Source organism: Anoplopoma fimbria, chromosome 12 (genome assembly GCF_027596085.1).
Source record: "Anoplopoma fimbria isolate UVic2021 breed Golden Eagle Sablefish chromosome 12, Afim_UVic_2022, whole genome shotgun sequence".
Lineage (NCBI taxonomy): Eukaryota > Metazoa > Chordata > Actinopteri > Perciformes > Anoplopomatidae > Anoplopoma > Anoplopoma fimbria.
In genome coordinates, this window is record NC_072460.1 from 14,775,554 (window position 1) to 14,796,046 (window position 20,493).

General features: G+C 40.2%; 1 protein-coding gene across 1 annotated transcript in view; it reads left to right on the forward strand.

Annotated features, from left to right (window-relative positions):
* The window catches only part of cacna2d3a (calcium channel, voltage-dependent, alpha 2/delta subunit 3a), a 116,737-nt gene that overhangs the window by 53,283 nt on the left and 42,961 nt on the right, over positions 1–20,493 (forward strand). Inside the window, exons 5-11 of the mRNA XM_054609298.1 lie at positions 641–803; positions 4,535–4,666; positions 5,753–5,964; positions 7,082–7,156; positions 10,436–10,525; positions 11,132–11,245; positions 17,676–17,754. Of these exons, the coding sequence (XP_054465273.1) occupies positions 641–803; positions 4,535–4,666; positions 5,753–5,964; positions 7,082–7,156; positions 10,436–10,525; positions 11,132–11,245; positions 17,676–17,754 (865 nt within the window). The remainder of the gene's footprint in view (positions 1–640; positions 804–4,534; positions 4,667–5,752; positions 5,965–7,081; positions 7,157–10,435; positions 10,526–11,131; positions 11,246–17,675; positions 17,755–20,493) is intronic.

The following is a 20,493-nucleotide window of genomic DNA, read 5'->3' on the forward strand; positions in this document are numbered from 1 at the left end:
TTTAATGCAAATTTCCGTGGATTGAGACCTGGTTAAGATTCCAGATGTCATCAAAGTGAAATTAAAAAACAAATAAACGTACAAAAATATGTATGCCTTTTTTTCTTCAAAAATTTCAAATTTTCTTTGAAATCTCTTGAGGATCTTTATCTCCATGTTGTCTTTTGTTCTGCATGGGCTTTAGCCTTTGCAGGCTTTGCCCCTGTGTGCTACCTCAGACTTCAGAGCCTTTAGGATGCAGGGAGCCGTGAGCTCTATATTTATCATGCCTTATGATTTATTAATAGTCTCCCCAGTATGCGCAGTACTAAAAATACAGTGGAGGCAGAGCACCACATGCAGCATCTGGCTAGGAAGGGATTGTGCAAGCTGAGGACAGATTTGTCAACTCAGCAGCTTTCCACCGTAACATCATGCACGTCTAGGATGATCCAGGGTTTCAGGTTACCTCAGTACACAAACTCTGACTCAGCACTTGGGTGACCCAGCCATTCTATGCAGTGATAACATGACTCAGCAGGAAGGGCATATTGAATTTAAGAGACATGGTTCTGAATGAAATATTCAGTAAATTTCGGTATTTAGGTGTAAATGTTATCTGAAATGTCATAACTGTCTCTCTCTGTCTTCTTATCTCCAGTATGAATACTTCAACGCGGTGTTGATCAATGAGGTGGATGAGGAAGGGAACAGCGTAGAACTTGGAGGAGAATTCATCCTGCAACCCAATGACCACTTCAACAACCTGTCCGTCAACCTCAGTCTCAGCGTGGTCCAGGTGCCCACCAACATGTACAACAAAGGTATGTTCAGTACCTCCACTTTATGATAAGGGTGTCAAAAACAGGTTAACCATCCTCACCATAAAATATCATGTACATCTTAGCCTTTTAGGCACATTTTTTTTTTGCTGTATTTATTTAGCAGTATTCCAACAATCGGTACCACAGTTAGTATGCTGGTGCTTGTGGATGGACGCCTGTGACTGGAGGAGGATTCGAATTCATTAACTGTAACTCTTTGGATCATCCCTACCACACACTGACTTAATTAGCAGTTAAATAATCAGACATTCGGCTAATTTACCAACCCATGAAGTCATGGCCTTGTGCAATGCTCAGTGGACAGAGTGAATGTCATGTCGGCTTAACTCAGCAACCAGAGGCAAAGAAATTATGAACATGTATGTGTGTATATATATAGTATGTCTATAGTATGAAAAGAGAGAGACCGAGAGAGAGAGAGACGAGAGAGAGAGAGAGAGAGACAGAAAGTAGGTTAAGTCAGACTGAAGGAAGGTCTGAGCAACAGATTAATTACAGCTAGGTGGAAAAAAGAGAAAAAGCAAGTGAGAGTGAAAGGAGGCGAGTGAATGAAATGGAAAGGAATTGAATGAAAGGGCTTGGAGAGTGAGGCTGGCAGGCCGACACAGGGAGAGGAAGAGTAATTTTGATTTGATTCACAGGCAAATGAGTAGAATTACACACACACAGACACCGACACACGCACACACACACACACACACACACACACACACACACACGCACACACACACACACACAGAGCCTTAAGAGTTTTAGATCTGCAGGCTTTGTTCACTGGTAGTGATAATGTGTGTGTGTTGGTTGGGCCTTCAGTGAGCTCGTTGGTGGGCTAAGTATCATGGTTCTGCTAAAATCAGACTGAGAGGCTTGACATGGTAAATGGACTGTACTTGTATAGCGCTTTTCTAGTCTTCCGACCACTCAAAGCGCTTTTACATTACTAATCATTCACCCATTCACACCCATTCATACACTGATGACAGGGGCTACCATGCAAGGTGCCACCTGCCCATCAGGGTCTCTCTAATCATTCACACCCATTCACACACCGATGGCACAGCCTTCGGGAGCAACTCAGGGTTAAGTGTCTTGCCCAAGGACACATCGACATGGACTGCCGGAGCCAGGGATCGAACCGCCGATCCTCTGATTGGAGAACGACCCTGCTCTCCACTGATCCACAGCCGCCACATGGGAGAAGGATGTCCAGTCAGCTATTATACTATTATCATTACAAACTAATCGAACTGTAATCTGTACTTAAATATATCTGATTCATCAATGCAGTTGCCAGAGGATTCATTGAAATGAAGAAAAACTCATTTTATGCAACTTTATTCTTTGTCTAATAACATCTTTGTTTCTGAAACCATTCCCACGTACACTGTAGTAGCAAGTCACTCTAGTCTGAACCTGTTTTTTATGCTGCTGACGATCTGGCTGTATAGACTGTGCAGATCATAAATAGCTTTGTGGCAGCAGTGATGAATTTGAGGTTAAGTCCATGATAGCAGAGAGCTGTATGCCCCCGGAGATTAATCGCAGGAGGAACACACCACATCAAACATCCATCTTCCAAACTCACTTCCAACCAAAACACAACCCACACCATCATACTTTATGAGGCTACATGACAGGAAAATGTACCATGTACACAGAGAAGCCATGTGCACATTTGCAGCAGGTCGATACACTCTAATGTCTATGCACTTACCTTTATACTCTCTGAGATGGAGAAGGGTTCACATTAATGTGAGCACATGCACTCATACACACTTCTCACTTCTCTTCTGTTCTACTCATGCTTCCTCTTGCTTCCCCTTTTTTTGCCTAATGTGATGTATAAAAACGTAAAAGCAGAGCTGCTGGTGACACAAATCATTGTAACATGTACAACATTATTTTATGAATCAGGTCAGAACATTGTCCAAAATTGTCCTTTAACACATAACACACAACCTTATCACATTAGTTGAGTATCTCCGTATCAGTATCATAGAGTGAGGAGGGTCGGTTTTTTTGACAGGACTAAAAATCATACTTTCTAAATACCCCGGTAAACTGTAATACCTCGATACATCCGAATCCTGCTTCCTCGCTCCACTTGTTAATACCCTCATCCCTAATCATCATAAGTAACCTATTAAAGTGAAGTTGATTTCAGCCCAGATCACTCTGATTGATGTAGAGGGTAACCCACACAGTTCTCTTTTTCAATCTTGAGTGCAAGCGCACATGTGATTATATAATATTCTTGGAGCTGCTTTGATCAGATTGAATTAAGGAAAGCATTAGTTGAGATGAATTTAAATGAATGCTTAGGGAGAAAGTAGAGCACGTGCTCTCTCCCTCATCATGACGTGAGTTCAGATTGTAATAGACACTCAAACTGCACCAGAAGTGACTGTATTGTTGTGTAAATGGAGCCTGGATCAAATCCAGCCTCCTCTCCACTCCACTACATAGAGGTGGATGGGTGTTTACTATCAAGAGAGGGCTTTAGAGTGCTAGCTTCCAGAGGACTAATTCAATCATGGCTTATTGGCATGACTGTTGACAGCAGAACAATGTTGCCAGCATAGGAGATGATCAGAAATCTGTTATCTGCCTTCCTCTCTCTCTCTCGCTCTCTCTCTCTCTCTCTCTGTCCATTAGGTACATGTCTGTTTGACTGTCTCTCAGTAATTTTCTGCCTGACTTTCCGTCTGCCTTCCCGGCTTTCTTTTTTATCCCTCTCTAAAGTCTTTTGTGTGTATGCCTAACTGTAGGATTGTGTCTGTCTGTCTGCTGGTCCTTTTCTGCTTCCATCTTCCTTTCTCCACTTGTGGTTGTAAGCAGCTGTCAAGTTTCGTTGCCTGATTGCAAACAAGTTAGATTCTTGACTCTTGCAGCCTGTAAATTAAAAATAAATTTCAATTATTGGATATGCACAATGTATCACAATCAGTTTGGTTAGAATTATAAGCAAGACCTATTGCCCATATTGTGTCGATGCACATGGCCCTCTCGAGTCAAAATGTTAAATGACAGTCATTAATATCTGCTAAACTAGTTAGCTTTAGCAAGAGTTATCTTGTTTTTTATTATTTAATCATGATTGGATTTAGCTGCTCTCTCAAGTTATCTGGAATAACAAAGCTGAATTACAGTTCATCAAAGTGGATATTTTTAATTTTCAGACAACAGCTAAAAAAATAATCAATGGCTTTTATTTGTATGCAGCTCTTTTGCTTTAGCTGTCTATTTGGTCAGTTATCAGTGACAAAGAGTACTTTAAGAGCAATGGTGGGTTTAACAGATTTGTCTAAGCCACAGTGCAGTTGTTGCAGTCTGAGCAGTAAATACAAAGCCAGAATGCACACATATCGCAAAGTCAGATTCAGCTCTTAACTTTGCCTTTATAGGGCAGAATAGCCGACTGTCTCTCCTGTTCCTATTCTCTTTTATCTCTGTAATTCTTTTTCTCTTCTCTCATCTTTTCACAATGTTTTACAGCAAGCACTTTCCCTGTATCCCTTTGTAATGAACAGGCCCTGATAGTGATCTGTGGAGGTGCAGTGTATTATACGATACGAGTGGTTGAGCAGGCACTAGGGAATACCTGTCCCAATCTCCTGGGCTGTAGCACAATGTTTATCTTTTTCCTCAAATGCTGCTGTTTCTTTCCTCTCAATATGTTGCCTCTCCTTCTTTATCCCTTTAATTCTCAGACTCTGCAATCGTTAACGGCGTGTACTGGTCTGAGGCCTTGAATAAAGTGTTTGTGGATAACTTTGAGAGGGACCCATCACTCATATGGCAGTATTTTGGCAGTGCCAAAGGCTTTTTCAGGCAGTACCCAGGTAAGTGTGTGTTTGTTTGTGAGGGGGGAGCGGCGTTAGGCAGTCGCTGTGTGTTTATGTGTGTGTTTGTGCTTGTAATTAAGTCGCTGTCTCCCTAAAGCAAAAAGGGGTGTAAGGGGAGCTTCAGTGACTGACAGCTAGAGACTGGAGGCTAGCGGGGTGACAGAGAGGAAGAGGGGGAGAGTAGATAGAAGAAGAGAGTGGGGGGCAAAGAGAGACAGGTAAGAGAGTTTTTAAAGATTAGAGAGTGGGTGAAAAAATTACATTTTCAGGTGAAGTGGAATAAATAAGACCAGGAGTAGCATAATAAGTAGAAGTTGCATATTGAATGGAAATTGGCGATTATAATAATATTCTATAATATGGAAAAAACAGTGGTTTTGACCTCTATAACCTGCATATAAGTGTTTATAATTTAGCATTTTTAATATCAAACCTCCCAGTTTACAATTGACAAATATATTCTGTGTTGCTCTGGCTATCAAAAGGCAACCTTTATGCTCTATTGTGAGTTTCCTGACCTGGAGGCCTCTGAAGTCACTGCTGCATGAAGACTCTAAATTAATTCTGTTCTATTTCTAAAGTTTACCACAAAAAAATAAAGAAAACAGTGCGTTCTGTTGATTATTCAATGTTATTTGGACATAGGAAGAGTTTCTACCATTAGATGCTTCTCTTGAATACTTCAGTGCAATTTATTGATGCTCTGGTTACTACATTCACCCCCATTCTATTTGGGTGGCAGCAGAAATCTGTATCTCTAACTACATGGCCAAATACCACTAGAAGTAAGTAAGAAAATATGTATTTTTTTAATTCAGTTGAATCTCTTAATACAGCATACTGTAGATGCGGAGGTTGCTTTGAAAAAGAGATGTTAAATGTTTTAGAAAAAATCTATTGTTTGCAAAAAAGTGCTATAGCAGAAAGCCTTTAAGGGCTCCAAGAACACTTTCTCAGGCCACCTTTTTTCTCTTTCAGCCAAGGTAACAGTTTGTTTTCCTTTAGTACAAATTATGAAACTCCAACAATTTTGCAGTTCTTTCTTTATCTTTTCACTTGTGATGCTGGCACTGTCTCTTCAAGGGATCAAGTGGAAGCCGGATGAACACGGGGTCATAGCTTTTGACTGTCGTAACCGGAAGTGGTACATCCAGGCTGCCACCTCTCCAAAGGATGTGGTCATCCTGGTGGATGTCAGTGGGAGTATGAAAGGCCTCAGGCTGACCATCGCCAGGCAGACGGTCTCCTCCATACTGGACACTCTTGGAGACGACGACTTTTTTAACATTATTGCCGTAAGTCCATACAGATGTGCACACAGTTGTGATGGGGGGGGGGACAACGACTACTTAACATCTATGTCTTTTATCGATGCACACACAGGCCCACATACTCTCCTCCTCAGATCAGAGGAAATCCTGGAACAAATCAGCTTTCTTTCCTGTCACGCTTGCATCCAATTAGCAGTCAGCTGAATGAAGATTTGAATTGCAAAACAGACAGTTGCGATTGAATCCCACCTCAGGCACCAAAGCCATTGTTATCACATTGTGTTATTGTGTGTGTGTGTGTGTGTGTGTGTGTGTGTGTGTGTGTGTGTGTGTGTGTGTGTGTGTGTGTGTGTGTGTGTGTGCGTGCGTGCGTGCGTGCGTGCGTGCGTGCGTGCGTGCGTGACCATGCACTTGCACATGTGTGTCTGATGCTATTTCACATCAAAACGTAGCTAGTCACTCTGCCAGCCTCCATTCTCTTTCTCTGCAGAACAAAGTCTTCATTATCATTTGTTATCCTAATCATGCAATTTTGAAAATTATTCTTTTGAAAAATAAAGAAAAAGGGGATTTAGCCAATCAGGCAGAAACATATTCTCTCTAAAACTATTTAAAAGGATCTGTCATTTTGAATCGGTTCTTCTTTCTCCCTTTTATCTCTGCTATTTTTCCATTGTTTCCTTCTATACACATGAAGGAATTTATCTTATAGAAGACACACAGTTGTGTAAAAGTTATATACATTTTGTCTTAAGTACCTGCAGTGAGAGAAAAGTATTACTTGTGTGATGAGAATTTGTTTCATGCTACGATGTACACACAAAGACAGACACACACACATGCATATGCCCACACACACATTACGGCAGAACGCTGGCTGTGAAGGAACACAATTCCATTATCTTTCTTGAACTTTGAAGTCTAATTCATACTCATGCAATAAATGATGAATTTTATCACAGAATGGTAGGCACTTGGGTACATTATGTACTGAACAGTGTGTGCATGTCTGTGTGCTTTTCATCAAGATGAGTAAAGTGTCTTCACATTTTGAATTTTTAAACAATAGATTGAACATTTCTGTAAGGACAGCACATTTAAAGTGACAAAAAGATTGATTATACCTTTTATATTTTTTTAGTACAATGAGGAATTGCATTATGTGGAGCCATGCCTAAATGGAACTCTGGTCCAAGCTGATGTCACCAACAAAGATGTAAGTCTTTATTTTCTTGTCTTTTGTTTTCTCGTGTTAAAAATCATTGATCTATCTATATTGAGCATGTGTGTGAGTTCGGGTTTTTGTGTCGTCTGTTATTCAGCCTGCTTGTGGACAGAAACTCTCTGTGGTCTTGGGTCACCAGACCTCTGGAGCCATCTCCTCATCTCTGCTTGAGGCTACATTAGCTGCTGCTAGCATAACAAATGTAGGCGCCATGTTTTGATAAGGAATAGAAAACAAGATATTTCCGGTTATAGTGCATTGATTTAAAAATATTTCCCAGACAATGTTATAGGCGTGCAATATTAAGTTGGTGGAGTACTCTGTTAATTACGGTTTGACTTTTCCTGAGGCAGGGAGCGGCTTAAACATTATGTTTGGATAATGTCTGTATGTCTAACTGTGTTAATGTGTATGTACACTGATTAGGCTGTTCATACAGGACATTTCCATCAAGATGGCACATGACAATCCTTGCAATTACTGTGGCATGATTCCCTTCTTCTTTTCCGAGTCGCCGCTCCTCCCTGTTGCCTACCAAATTGTGTCTTTAATCCTTAAAATTAAATTTAAAAATTCAATTTCCAAATGCAATTAAATGAAATGACCTCTATTACCTCCAGTCAGGGCCCAGCCTTTGGGACACAGCTGTTTGTACATGCACTACTTTCCATGTACCGCATGCAAGTCCTGTAGAATTATTTGGTTCACATCTGTGCGTGTGCGACTGCTGGTGTTTGAGTTGATTTCTGTTTCTTTCTAAGTAAGTGTATACTTATGCATATGGATTAGCACTATGTGTTTAACTCCAGATGGTAGTTTAATGTAGTGTGAGTCAGCCAGCTAAGAGGGGAATGCAGTCTGCACAAGTAGATAAAGCTAATGTCTTTTACTGCAGCTAGTGGGCAGGAAGCGACTGTCACACTGGAGACTTAAACTTACTCATCTGTCTTCCCAGAATCTGTTATTTCATACCCAAACTTCAACTGGGTCATAAATACCTGTTGTCAGGCTCCCATGGGACACACGTTCATCCGGCTACATGAACATGAATAGTTATTTGTCTAATTTGACTTTCTAACAAGCATCTGAAGAAGCTGAATCCATCCTGTCTGATTATTATTCACGTGTGCAGTAGCTGCAAGCTAATTTCCAAAGCCTTAAAGTTATACACTGATGATTTTCAACATTATCTCTATTGAACAGTTATTGGGTTTAGACTCAGAGCAGCTGAATGTCTGCTCAACAGTTTGCTCCAGGTATATCACAGATGCAGTAACTTACTAAATTAAGTAGAACGAAAGTCAGAACACCCAGATAGAAATAATGGTTAATTTACAGCTCATACAGCTTCAAACCTAAACAGACCCAACAACAATATCTCGGTGAGAACAGGCTGAATCTGGATATTTTTTTTTGAGACAAAGACATAGCTATAACCATTGATTAAACAGTATTTCAAAGGAATATCTTAAGCTGACATGTCCGAACTTAATTTACCTTGCAGCCAAATAATCGCAGTCTTAATCTAGACGTTTTTTCACCTGTAAATTTCCAAATCGATTCTTAATGGGCAGCAAGTTGTTGAATAGGGCTTGAATCTGACTTCAATTTAATACCTATTGATTTAATGTTATCTATCCTACTCACATCACCACACAATGGTCACAATTTTTTATCAGCATTTATTAGAATTGCACCTTCACCCGTCTTGCTGTAAAAATCGAAACCTTAGGCTTCAGCAAATTGCAATTAAAGATATTTTGTTCATTATTTATATGTCCCTGTAGCCAGGCTTCAGTAAGCTGACTGCTGTGATAATTTTTGAGTGTAAAAGGTGTCTGAAGCATTGAAAGGTTTGAGGTCCAATGTACATTTCAAAGCTCTGTGGTGCGGCACAAAAGGTTGGGCACTTTTAGCATTGCATGCTCACACACGCACACAAACACACTTTCTGAATCTGCCAACTTAAGTACACTGCTGCGCCAGGGATTGAACGTACTCCACTGTGCTGAGACAAGTCACCTCAGTCTTAACTCACATACAGACACACTCACATGCAGTAGGTAAAATTTGCCATGCTCCAGGGGACAGCTTTTGTCAGAAACGATTAACCTTTTTATCCACATAGAAGGAAAGGTTGTGTCTTTTTGCCATATGGGGGTGTTGTCAGCATCGCTGGAGGTTGTTTTTGTGCACAAATGTATTTGTGTGTTGCTGGTGCATACGTCTGTGTGTGTGTGTGTGTGTGTGTGTGTGTGTGTGTGTGTGTGTGTGTGTGTGTGTGTGTGTGTGTGTGTGTGTGTGTGTGTGTGTGTGTGTGTGTGTGTGTGATGTGTGTATGTGTGCTCCCAAGTGAGCAGGCTTTAATATGGCCTTATGCTGCTTGGGCCCCCCACTGTGTGTTGAGAGACTCTCTCCTCCCATCAGTAAGGAGCATAGGACTGGAGGAGATGAATGTAGAGGGAGTGAAAGGAAAGGTGTCGAAAAATAAGATGCTGGGATGATGATGTAGGTGTGGTATAGGTCTTGGGTGTCCCAGACCCTAAAATTATATATGTTGTATGTAATGCCTTTTTTGCCATTGATAATATACAGTAGAAGTGGGGGTTGCTGACCTCCATAGGTGGAAATGTTTTTTTGCAGGTAGCTGGATAGAGCCAGAATCAACAGGAAATATACAAAATGCCAACAATTGGATCTAGACAACCATAAATAGATTAAATTGGATAATGTGCTGTGTCCATCTGTATGTGTGTGTGCATGTGAGTGGGTTTTGCCTCCAGGCTGTTGCAAATAATGAGACATGCACATGAGACCTGCTAGGTTGCTGACAACATTAAACTCATCATTAATTGCCAGAGAGATAAAGCACCCTCTGTGGCATGATCACAACAAGAACAGGCACACTGATGCACACACTTCCAAACGCGATTGACTGAACGGTCGTCAGCTAATAGGAGGTGGAGGGAAAACAGGACGTTTTGGTTCTTTCAGTCAATATGCGACATTTCACAGCAAGGTAATGTGGCAGTTTGCCACAAAAAAAGGCTCAGGGCCTAGTTAAAGAGCCCATTAGACCATTGGTGCAATCTCTGTTCACACACAAATGATTGTAAACCAAGCCAGGTGTTATGAGTGTGTCTCTATTTTTATTTTATTTTTTTATCAATAATAACATAAAACATTTTTCCAACTGTGTTTTTTTCACTCTTGTGCTGGCTTCTTGTCACCATGATCATAATGTTTCCTTCCCAAACTTTATTTTCCCAGCATTTTCGGGAGCACCTCGACAAGCTGTTTGCTCAAGGCATTGGCATGTTAGACATAGCTCTGACTGAGGCCTTCAATCTTCTTGGTGATGTAAGTAATATTTTCATGCATGATCAACCCTCCTAACACACGCACATAGACACACTCACATGCACAGGCATATACACACAGAGAAGAAACAGTGTCATGCACAGAATTAATTAGCGCGCTGTAATTAATAGCAAACAGCTCAACAGAATCATGGAAAAACCAAGTAAACAAGGCACTTCATGACTCAAGTTACTGGTTTGACATGTCCTCATTGTGAACAAGTAATTAATCAAACACACATGCAAAACACACACACACACACCCACACATTTACTTTCCCTTTCTAAATACTCATATTTTAAAAACATGTACAGTAGCTATCTAATTATACCGTACAATAAATGTCTCCATTTTGTTCACAGTAATCTGGTGAGGTAATACACTCTCAAGGTAGATGTCCTCATAGCTTGTGTGCATTGAGAAGGTTAATCATGTAAAGACACATTACATTCTCTAAAACACATTACATTCTTTAATGAAATGTTTGGTAAGCCTTTGAAAAAAGTCGATTTTTAACTGGTGTCATTATGAAATGGAGGGGAGATATTTTTTGTTGTTATTCACCTACGTTAACGTCACTCTCCCTCTCACTCTCTCTATCTCCAGTTCAACGAGACTGGGAGGGGAAGTGAGTGTAGCCAGGCCATTATGTTGGTGACAGATGGGGCAGTGGACACATATGATGCCATCTTTGCCAAGTACAACTGGCCAGAGAGGAAGGTAGTGTATTAAACACACAAACACACACATCACATCATTGTACAATAGTACCTCCACAAATGTGGTAAAGTGAGGTCAGCTGAGCTCAATTTCCCATTACGCCTTGTTCATAACTTCACTAACTGGTATTCCAATGGAGGATGATGATGATGATGATGATGATGGAGAGCAGTGGACCAATGCCCTCCTGTGGATATGAATGACTCTTTAAAGTCGATGTTGAGAATCTGCTGTCACAAAATGTGAAATTAGGACCAGAACCATTTCACATTATTTTAAAGGGAAACCAAGGGTAACGGTCATCAACATCAATAAACAGAAATAGTGAGTTGGATGGTGTTTTATACGGTTAGGGCATTGATTACAAATGATACGATTATTCTAAAATACAATAAGAGAAGCAAGCAGGATCAATGTTTATCATGCTGATACATACATTTTTTGTTGTCGTCTCAATTTAAAGCATGTTTTTGTCAAGTATTGATATTAGAGCAAGGTTTTGAAAAGTAGAAGGTACTGAGCCGACCCAGTATGAAGTCCTTTCAGAGGTGTTTTTTGACAGAGTGAAGTATGGCCCTGTCTCTGGACTGAGCTGTCTCCCTGCTCTCCTGCAAGTAATTGTGATGCACCTCTGAGCGGAAGAAAAAGGGTTACTCTGAGGTCATTTTCTTTTTAAGGATAAAGTACCATACTAAGGGCAATGGTAGATGCACACATCCTTAACTCCCCCCGTGAATACATGCATAGGAATACTTTCATTGTCTCAAGTCTTTTAACTGAAGTTATTAGTCAATTTTAATCTCAAATCTGTTTGACCATATGTTTCTATGCATTAATATGGGTGTTAAGTTTTTACCATGAATGCACTCTTGTATTGTCATGTTTTTGTGTGTTTCTGGTGTTTGGCGCCACCCCCACCCCCCCACACACACACTCCTGCCTCAAGGCTGAACAGCAGTGAGCGGAGAGGGGACAAGGCTGCTAGATAGTTCCATTAAGAAGAAGCCCCACTGATAATAGAAGTCTTCGGTCTCTGTCACTCTCTCCAGTGTCTCTCTCTCCCTCTCTCTCTCTCCCTGCTGCTGGTTTTTAATGCCTTCCTTCCAAACAGCCTTCTAGCTTCACCGCTGTATAGCATCACACTGAGAATAGGCACGCTTTGGAAAGACTGTTACTGAATATTTGCATACAGATGGAATTTATTCTGAATATCATGAGATCATAACATAAAGAAAGCACTGCTGTGTAAAACAGTATCTACTGCAATAAAACAATGATTTTTTTCATGTTACACCGGTGATTATTTCAAGAGAGATACTGTCACAGTTTTTAATAACTGCCTTTTGTAGATAAAGAATGTTTAGGATACTTAAATTTATTTAGTAGCTAAAAGACCATTTAGAGCGTAGGTCTCCCTGACTTTCAATGTAGCTAAAGGCTTGTGGCTATTACTGATTCTAATAATGGAGTTCAAATAAGAGATTAAAGTATCAGACACACACAAACTAACAACCCCCCTACTCTCTAAACACTCTACATAACCACCAACATGAATGTGCCCACACATTTGTGGGAACAGCATTCACACACATCTCATTGTCATGGACATGTTTTCACACCCACAATGCTACCATAAAGAGTTTGTATTTTGGCTTATACATGGTTCGTCATTCATTCGTCACAGAGTTATCTTAGGATTTGTGTTCTGTTGTCATTTTACCACAGCAGTTTTGCTTGAGTGTTTTCATGTCAGTTCAAAGCCATTTTCAACCAGGTCTCACTTAGAGCATTGAACAGAGCGCAACACGATACAACAAAGGACAATACAGACAAAAACACCAGTGCTACAATCATGCTGAGAATAATTAATCAAAGAGCACCAATTACATTACATGTGGGTGACCAAATGCTATTTTAATACCATGCGTTGTGCTCTGCATCTACCTTTAACTGAAGAGGGGATTTTGTCCACATCTTAAAACTGAATTTGAAAATAATTTGCAATAAATTAGATATTTTCCAAGCTCATAAAAATCTAATTCATCTTTAATCCAAGAAGTTTGAGAGGCGGGGTCTGAATTTCTACAGCTCAGTCAAACAATTTGCAGTGAAGATAAGGAACACGAGAAAATCCAAGTCGAATTGTAACAGAGCAGCAACATCATGTGCTGCCCCTACCTCAAAAAGGACAATAATTGATCTCACCACCTTTTAAAGTCCCCAATAATAAAATATGATAGACAAACAATAGAAAAAGTTGGACAGCATTGATTAAAACAGCAGTGGTGGTCTCCCATGACTGAAAAAGGTTCACCATTTCCTGTCTGTAGTGGCACCACATTCCTTCAACCACCTGACAGTGTAGCCTCCTGGGCGGTAAATTCCCCAGACACCTGATCCCCTCACAGATTGTCTGTGTTTGGCAAAATACACCCCACAAGGGAGTGAAAACATGGGTTGTGCCATCAATGTAATATGAAAACTGGATATGGTGTTCCCAGATGGCACACATTCATAGCAATTAAAGTTGATCACTGGGCGCATATACTGGAAAAGCTATTCAGAAATTTTGGTCCCATAGCAGATTATAACCTTTCTCAGGCTGAGTATAATTGCTATAAAATGATTTTGTTATTATGGCTCTAAACCAATTGTTCTTTATTGTTTTAAAGTAATTTTCTTTTATAGACTGGATATAAAAAGTGGATGTGGTTAGCATGATGTCACCCATTGGTTTGTGGACTACAGTTTGGCATTTTGGCCATCGCCATCTTGTTTTTTTGGAACCAGAAGTGACATAAGAGGATGGAGCTCAGTACAATCTGAGGTTGCCGCCTGCTTTCTTTGAATTATTGAAAAAATATATTTTTGGGCCAGAGAGGGTAGCATGATTTCCCATTTAGGCAGTTGCAAGGGAGAGATAGACAAACCTTCCAACCAATGAAAGATGCTTCATGCTGTCTATCCTTATCAGCAGGGGCTGACCTTGAAGGTGAAGGCATAGGAAAAAAATGGATGTTGGCTACATGTGCAGTACTTGCATCAGCCTCAGGAGATTGATATGCTGCGTTACAACAACCTTCCCCATGCCTGCTTGTGCCCTGTACTTTGTGTGCTGCCCAAACCTTATATATGGCCACCATTTGGCAGTTCATCATGAGGCCCCAGTGTTGGTCCTTTGCCAACATTGTTTCTGTTGTCCCAATAGTGAAGGGCTAACCATGACTGCCTGTAGATTACTCTGCAACATATAAGGGGAACTACATGGGCTCAGTCCCATAAACAAGAGACACAGTGGCACAGGGCGCATGTGTAGCAGGGCCAGCATAACGGCCTAGACTGCGGATACCATGAGCTCTAGGAAACACAGTGTCCCTGTGGCCTTGTCTCCCAACCTGAATTGTGAAAGAAACTCACTGAGTTTGCTCTTCCATGCGATACTCAATAGGGCTTTCTTGGTATCTACCTCTAGGCCCACAAACCATTTCCTCAGGGGAGGCTGCAGCCTTGCTCTATGAACAGGCAACTCCAACACTCTCTCTCAAACGTAGAGAGCAGCAAAGTCTTTCCTCTCACACACATACATAGATACATATATGTCTTCCACACAGCTCGGCCTGCTCTCCTAAAATCAGTCCAAAATGTCAGATTTTAAGATAAAATATTAATATGGATTAAAAACTTTATTAGATAAGTGTTGAGCCTGTAACCAGTTAGTGTTGGGGTCACCTGCTTTTAGTAATAGTAAAACAAAAGCAGACTTTAAGATAAGGAATTTAATTAAAGGCAAAGGATTACAAAGATGTAGTAGTGAGCAAGAAATAGATTCAGCTGCTATCTTTAGAAAGTGTGGCACAAGTTTATCGGGGTCATCCGTTTTGCTAATGTGTAAAAGCTTTAAAGCTTTGTGTTCCACTGTGGTCGAAAACAATTAAAATAAAAAGGATTGCTAACAGATATTGATAGAAAAGTTGTTGGCTTTTACTACATAAACTTACATTTTATTTCCATGTAAGGAATAAGCTGTATTTCCAGCCAAAAAATCAAGATCTCCATACTAACTCCACACTACATACAGTATTTCATATAATGCTTCCTTATAATACACGGCTAAGCTATAGGATTGTTTAAATAAACTGCAGCCACAATTTCATAGTTGCAATATATAAATCTGTTTATCCAAAACATAAACCCAATCAATTTAAGAAATCATCTTTGGTTTTGGTTGCAGAATGAAACTTTAAACTGACCTAAATTTGAAATCAGCTGGGGTTTTATAACCATTAATAGGCCTGTCTGGTCCTAGATTATGCTACATATTGCTTGAGACCATTTAAATCAGAACACTTAGCCTGTTATTACTTTGTAACAGTATGAGTTGTTACTTTGTGTTCTGGACATTAAAACACACCTTAAAGCAGTAATTACAGTGTTTAAACATTTGCACAGGATTATGTGAATGTTAACAGTGGAGAATAAATTAATAGATTATTGGGTTATGTGCTGCATACACAATGTAGAAGTGTAAACAAAAATATTTTTGCATAGTGTCGTTGCATCTGTGCTTGTATGGATACACACAGATGTGAATACTTCTATGTCATGTGCATTTGTATTTCTTACATGCATGTGTCTTTTTATTCCTGCCTATGTAAAATTTGTGCTGTCAAGTAGGTTGATTGCATGCTGTAACTTGAGCCCCCACTCGTTTATGTTATATGGAAGTTTGACCTCTGTCTTGGCTACAAGTGAAGGAAAACACATAACCTCAAACAGAAAATGTGACACCTCTTGCGACCCTACATATTATGATCATGTCAGCAGTGTTGTGTTTTCTTGTCACTTTGGCAGTGCCATTCAAATGGCTGAGGTTTGTATGAATAGAAGATGATTATAGTCTCGATAATGAGGGTTGCTTTAAAATGACTGTTCTTATTCACAGTGAAACTCATTACAGCTTACAATAGCCCAACAATATCCATGCTAAAAAATGAGCTGTCTGTGGTTTATATCTTTGTCAGCTAAAGCTGTTATAATCACTATTGAATTTATAAGTAGTTTATCTTTTCACACTGCAGTGACAATTGAATAAATATAATTTATTCTGAAGTATTCCTCAAAAATTAAATACCATCTTGACATAAATTATGTTTTTGCAAAAATCCTTATTCAAAATCAAATAAAGACACCTAAATGCACCTACATCTAGACATGTGTGTACCTGCACAAACATACATACACACACACAAACACAAACAGACACATGCTGTCAGGGTGAAAGGAAGCAGTGAAAAATGCAGGCATTGGAGCTATGGCAGCTGTGCCCCCAGAGGCTTGCATCTGGTCCAATCTGGCAACATGCACTTCACACACACACCAAACACACACACCGACACACACATACACACACATGCCAACTACACCTGCTGCCGGAGCCAACAGGACAAAAATGGGTTTGGCAGCAGAAAGTTTAGAAGACTCTGGATTGACCACATAGCACTTGGATTTGGCTTTTTCAACTCAAAATATTGACTTCATGGTTAATAATTTGCATTCATTCTAATTGTAGATTATTAGGGAAGCGTAATGCATTCACTTTAGAAAATCTCTGTAATTCTGAGAAAAGTTTTATGGAAAAAAATCTGTTCAATTAACAAAATACCTAAAAATTCTGCGATAAGCACTACTTTACCCGAGAGCTAATATCATGGAAGCATAGGTGTCCCACCTGTTTATTTTAATCCAGCACTGACAACCCTATGCACCATGTAGCCAGCCTGAATGCTTTTCAAATGAGGCATGTTATGAAGCCATATCGGTTCAACTGATCCTGGATCAATGTAAAGCAGATCAGAATGGGCTTTATGTCTGAACAACTGCAAAATCCTGAGGTGCCTAAGCAAGTTCAATAAACTCATAACAATACAAATATCTTATTGTTTAAAGACACAAGTCTCCCAATAGCTCAAACCAGAATAACACTGGATTAAACTAAACAGGAAGGACATGTTTGCTTCCATGAAATCAAGCGCTTAACTAAATGAGAGTTTTTCTTGGGATTTCAAAATACACTATTTTGTTTATTCAGAAAAACAGGGCAAATATTGTGAATAATAAATGAATGCATTACGCTTTTGTACATTCTTGATACACTTATCTTATTTTAGAATATCTGTTAATCCTTAATTGTTTAGTTTGTTCAGTTGATAAAAAATATTGACATTTTAAATAAATTCCAAATGGAAGAAGTCTTCCATGAGTCCATCTTTGACTCTATTTAACAAGGAGAAAGGGCCTGCTAATCACTGGGAGATAAAGACTGAGCCTTCTGCCTGGCTTTGACAGTGTTATCTTTTAAATGGCGGTGTGGGGGCCCCTATCAAAATGCGATTAAAATGACTGACATAAGCTATCTGCTTTCTCTCCACAGGTCCGCATATTCCCTTACCTGATTGGTCGAGAGTCAGCCTTCGCAGATAATCTGAAATGGATGGCATGTGCTAACAAAGGTAGGACCTCACAACACAGGCATACACCTCTGTGCCTTTTCTCTACTTATAATCTGTTTTTGCAGAAGAAAGTTGCTGCATTCTGCTGACAGCCATTCAAAAATTAGGATTCAGGATTTGTTAAGGGTTTTTTGCATACTTGTCTGTGTTCGTGCATGTAGTTGCATAGACATATGTTTGTCAGTGCTCATCAGTATAAGCACGTGTATGTGACAGCAGGCAGCTGGTTCCAGTTGCAGAGACCAGATATGTCGCATTACATCTTCTTCCAAGCCTTAAGTCCAAACTATTTTGACGATACGCCACTACCCAGTTGCTTTGTGTGCGGCCATGGTTGTCGTGGTGTGTAGAGCACTTTCCTCCAGGTTCTATATTTAGCTGAGAGGTGGGTGACAGAGACAGGCTGGCTCCATTTCCTCAGGCTGCTGTAGATAACACAGGCAAGCCATAGGTCACACAAGGGGTGTGCATGTGTTTTTAGCTGTGTGTGTGTGTATTTATATGTGTGTAGATAAGAAAACAGGGGCATCCACAGTTAAGCTTGGAATTGATATCAGAGAACCCATCCAGTCAGTTTGAGGGTGTTAATGGTGATGATGAGACCTGTGTGTGTGTGGTTGTGTGTGTGTGTATGTATGCTGCATGATGATTCAGGTTTGTGACAATCACATCCTCTCCAGCCTACAGGAGCTCTGCAAAACAGTATTTGCTCTGCTCCCCAGGCTCAACATCTCTAGTCTAAATTGCAGAATAGAAATTGGTTTTAGTTCTTCACTGTTTTACTTTTAGTTGTTTTGCAGGTGAAAGTAAGGTATAGTGTTATGCTGTCAGTCACTGAAGGCTGTGATGTCAAATCTCTCCATGTTGCTTTTGATTGAAGCAAAGTATATTTTTAGCAAAATGCTCAGTCTCATGACACAAGTTGTACTGGTAATCATTTTATTTATAAGGGATTTAATTGCCACTAAGCCTTATGGCTGTACCAGCTACTAACAGGCCATGCATATGAGAATGCCTTTGGTTGCCAACAAATAAGAACAGGATGCAGTTCTTACCCAAAGCCCAGTTGAGCTTGATTAACTGTCTACCGTTTGTCCACTGTTCCCCTCTGTGTTGCTCACTCGACAACGTGGCAAGGCCAACTCAGGTCCACTCTGGTCTTCTTCTTGTTAAATCAACTGGTTGGTTTCAGAAGGAATAAAAAGAAAAACAGAAACTAACAAAACTAAAAATACTTGAGGGTGTTTGAGGGTTATCATTCATTATCCATCACTATCTTAACAAAAAGAGATCTTTAGTCACACTCCACTCTCTTCTTCATCTACTCTAACTTTCCTGGTTTCTGCTCATAGTACAGATGTTTCGCACTCTTGAGACTGGCAACCAATAAAAAATGACGCAGACAATCTGACCTTGACATGAATATAGATGACAAGATAGAACACTTTTCTGTATGAATACAGTGTATTAATCCATCAATTATTTCTCTATACCAATCAAACATACACTATATGGACAAGGGGAAGTGGACCCTCCAGTCAGCATACAGTACTTTTGTGTACTGTAGGTGGCCTCATAGTTTAAATTAAGATAAATCTTAATGCTATGATATTTAAAACGATAGCTTCCAACTTTGTGGCAACAAGAGGCTCTCTCAGTGTGTGTGGATCTGTCTTTGGGAAGTGTCATTTTTCAGTTACTGTTATCTTTGCCTGCCTTATATGTCTTGCTAAGCCCTGAATATTGCACAGTTATCTGCAAGCCCATGTGATGTCGGGGCGACTCTGGCACAGTGATAGAGCGGGTTGTAGGCTGTGCCCTACGGTGTGTGAATGGGTGTGAATGCTTAGTTATTCCTGATGGGCCTTGCGTGCTACCCCCTGCCAATGGGTGTGAATGGGTGAATGCCATGTTAAAGTGCTCTGAGAGGTCAGAAGACTATAAAAGCACTATACAAGTACATTACATTACAGTCATTTAGCAGACGCTTTTATCCAAAGCGACTTACAATCAGTAGTATATTACATATCATTCACCCATTCACACACTGATGACAGGCTACCATGCAAGGTGCCACCATCAGACTCTAACTAACATTCATACAACATCCAGTCCACACCGATGGCAAGCCTTCGGGAGCAACTTGGGGTTAAGTGTCTTGCCCAAGGACATATCGACTGAAGATACATAAAAAGAGTTGGTGAAGGCTTACTAATGTTACCAGCAGCCATGTATGAGAGGCACTAACCAACTGGGACTACAAAAGCCAGTGCTTTGGAGTTTTGCCTACTACATCACTGTTTAAGACAGGTCCCAGATTTAAGCTTAACTAAACTTTGAAAGCCAAGCAGACACAAACGCGCTTGTTTTGAGCAGGACAACTTTACACACGATGTACATATATGTGTTGTTGTAAACAATAATGTGATTATGTGTGAATTTTTTTTTTATGGAGTTCCAATTTATTTCCCATGGTTTTAGAATTTGATGTTAAACAATCACATATAAGTGTTTGTGGGTATCCGTGCATCAGGACACCTAGTTGTGTATTTTTGTCACCCAGGCCAAGGACCTTTAAACAGATATTAATGCCCTCTACCTGAACAGACCATGCCGTGGCTGCCCTGTCCTGTGTGTACGACAGGTGTACCATGTCACTGAAAAGTGGGAGCATTCATTTTTTCTCTCCCCAGCTCATCTCACTGGCCCTGGTGACTCAGCCTGAAGGATGCCCCCAGC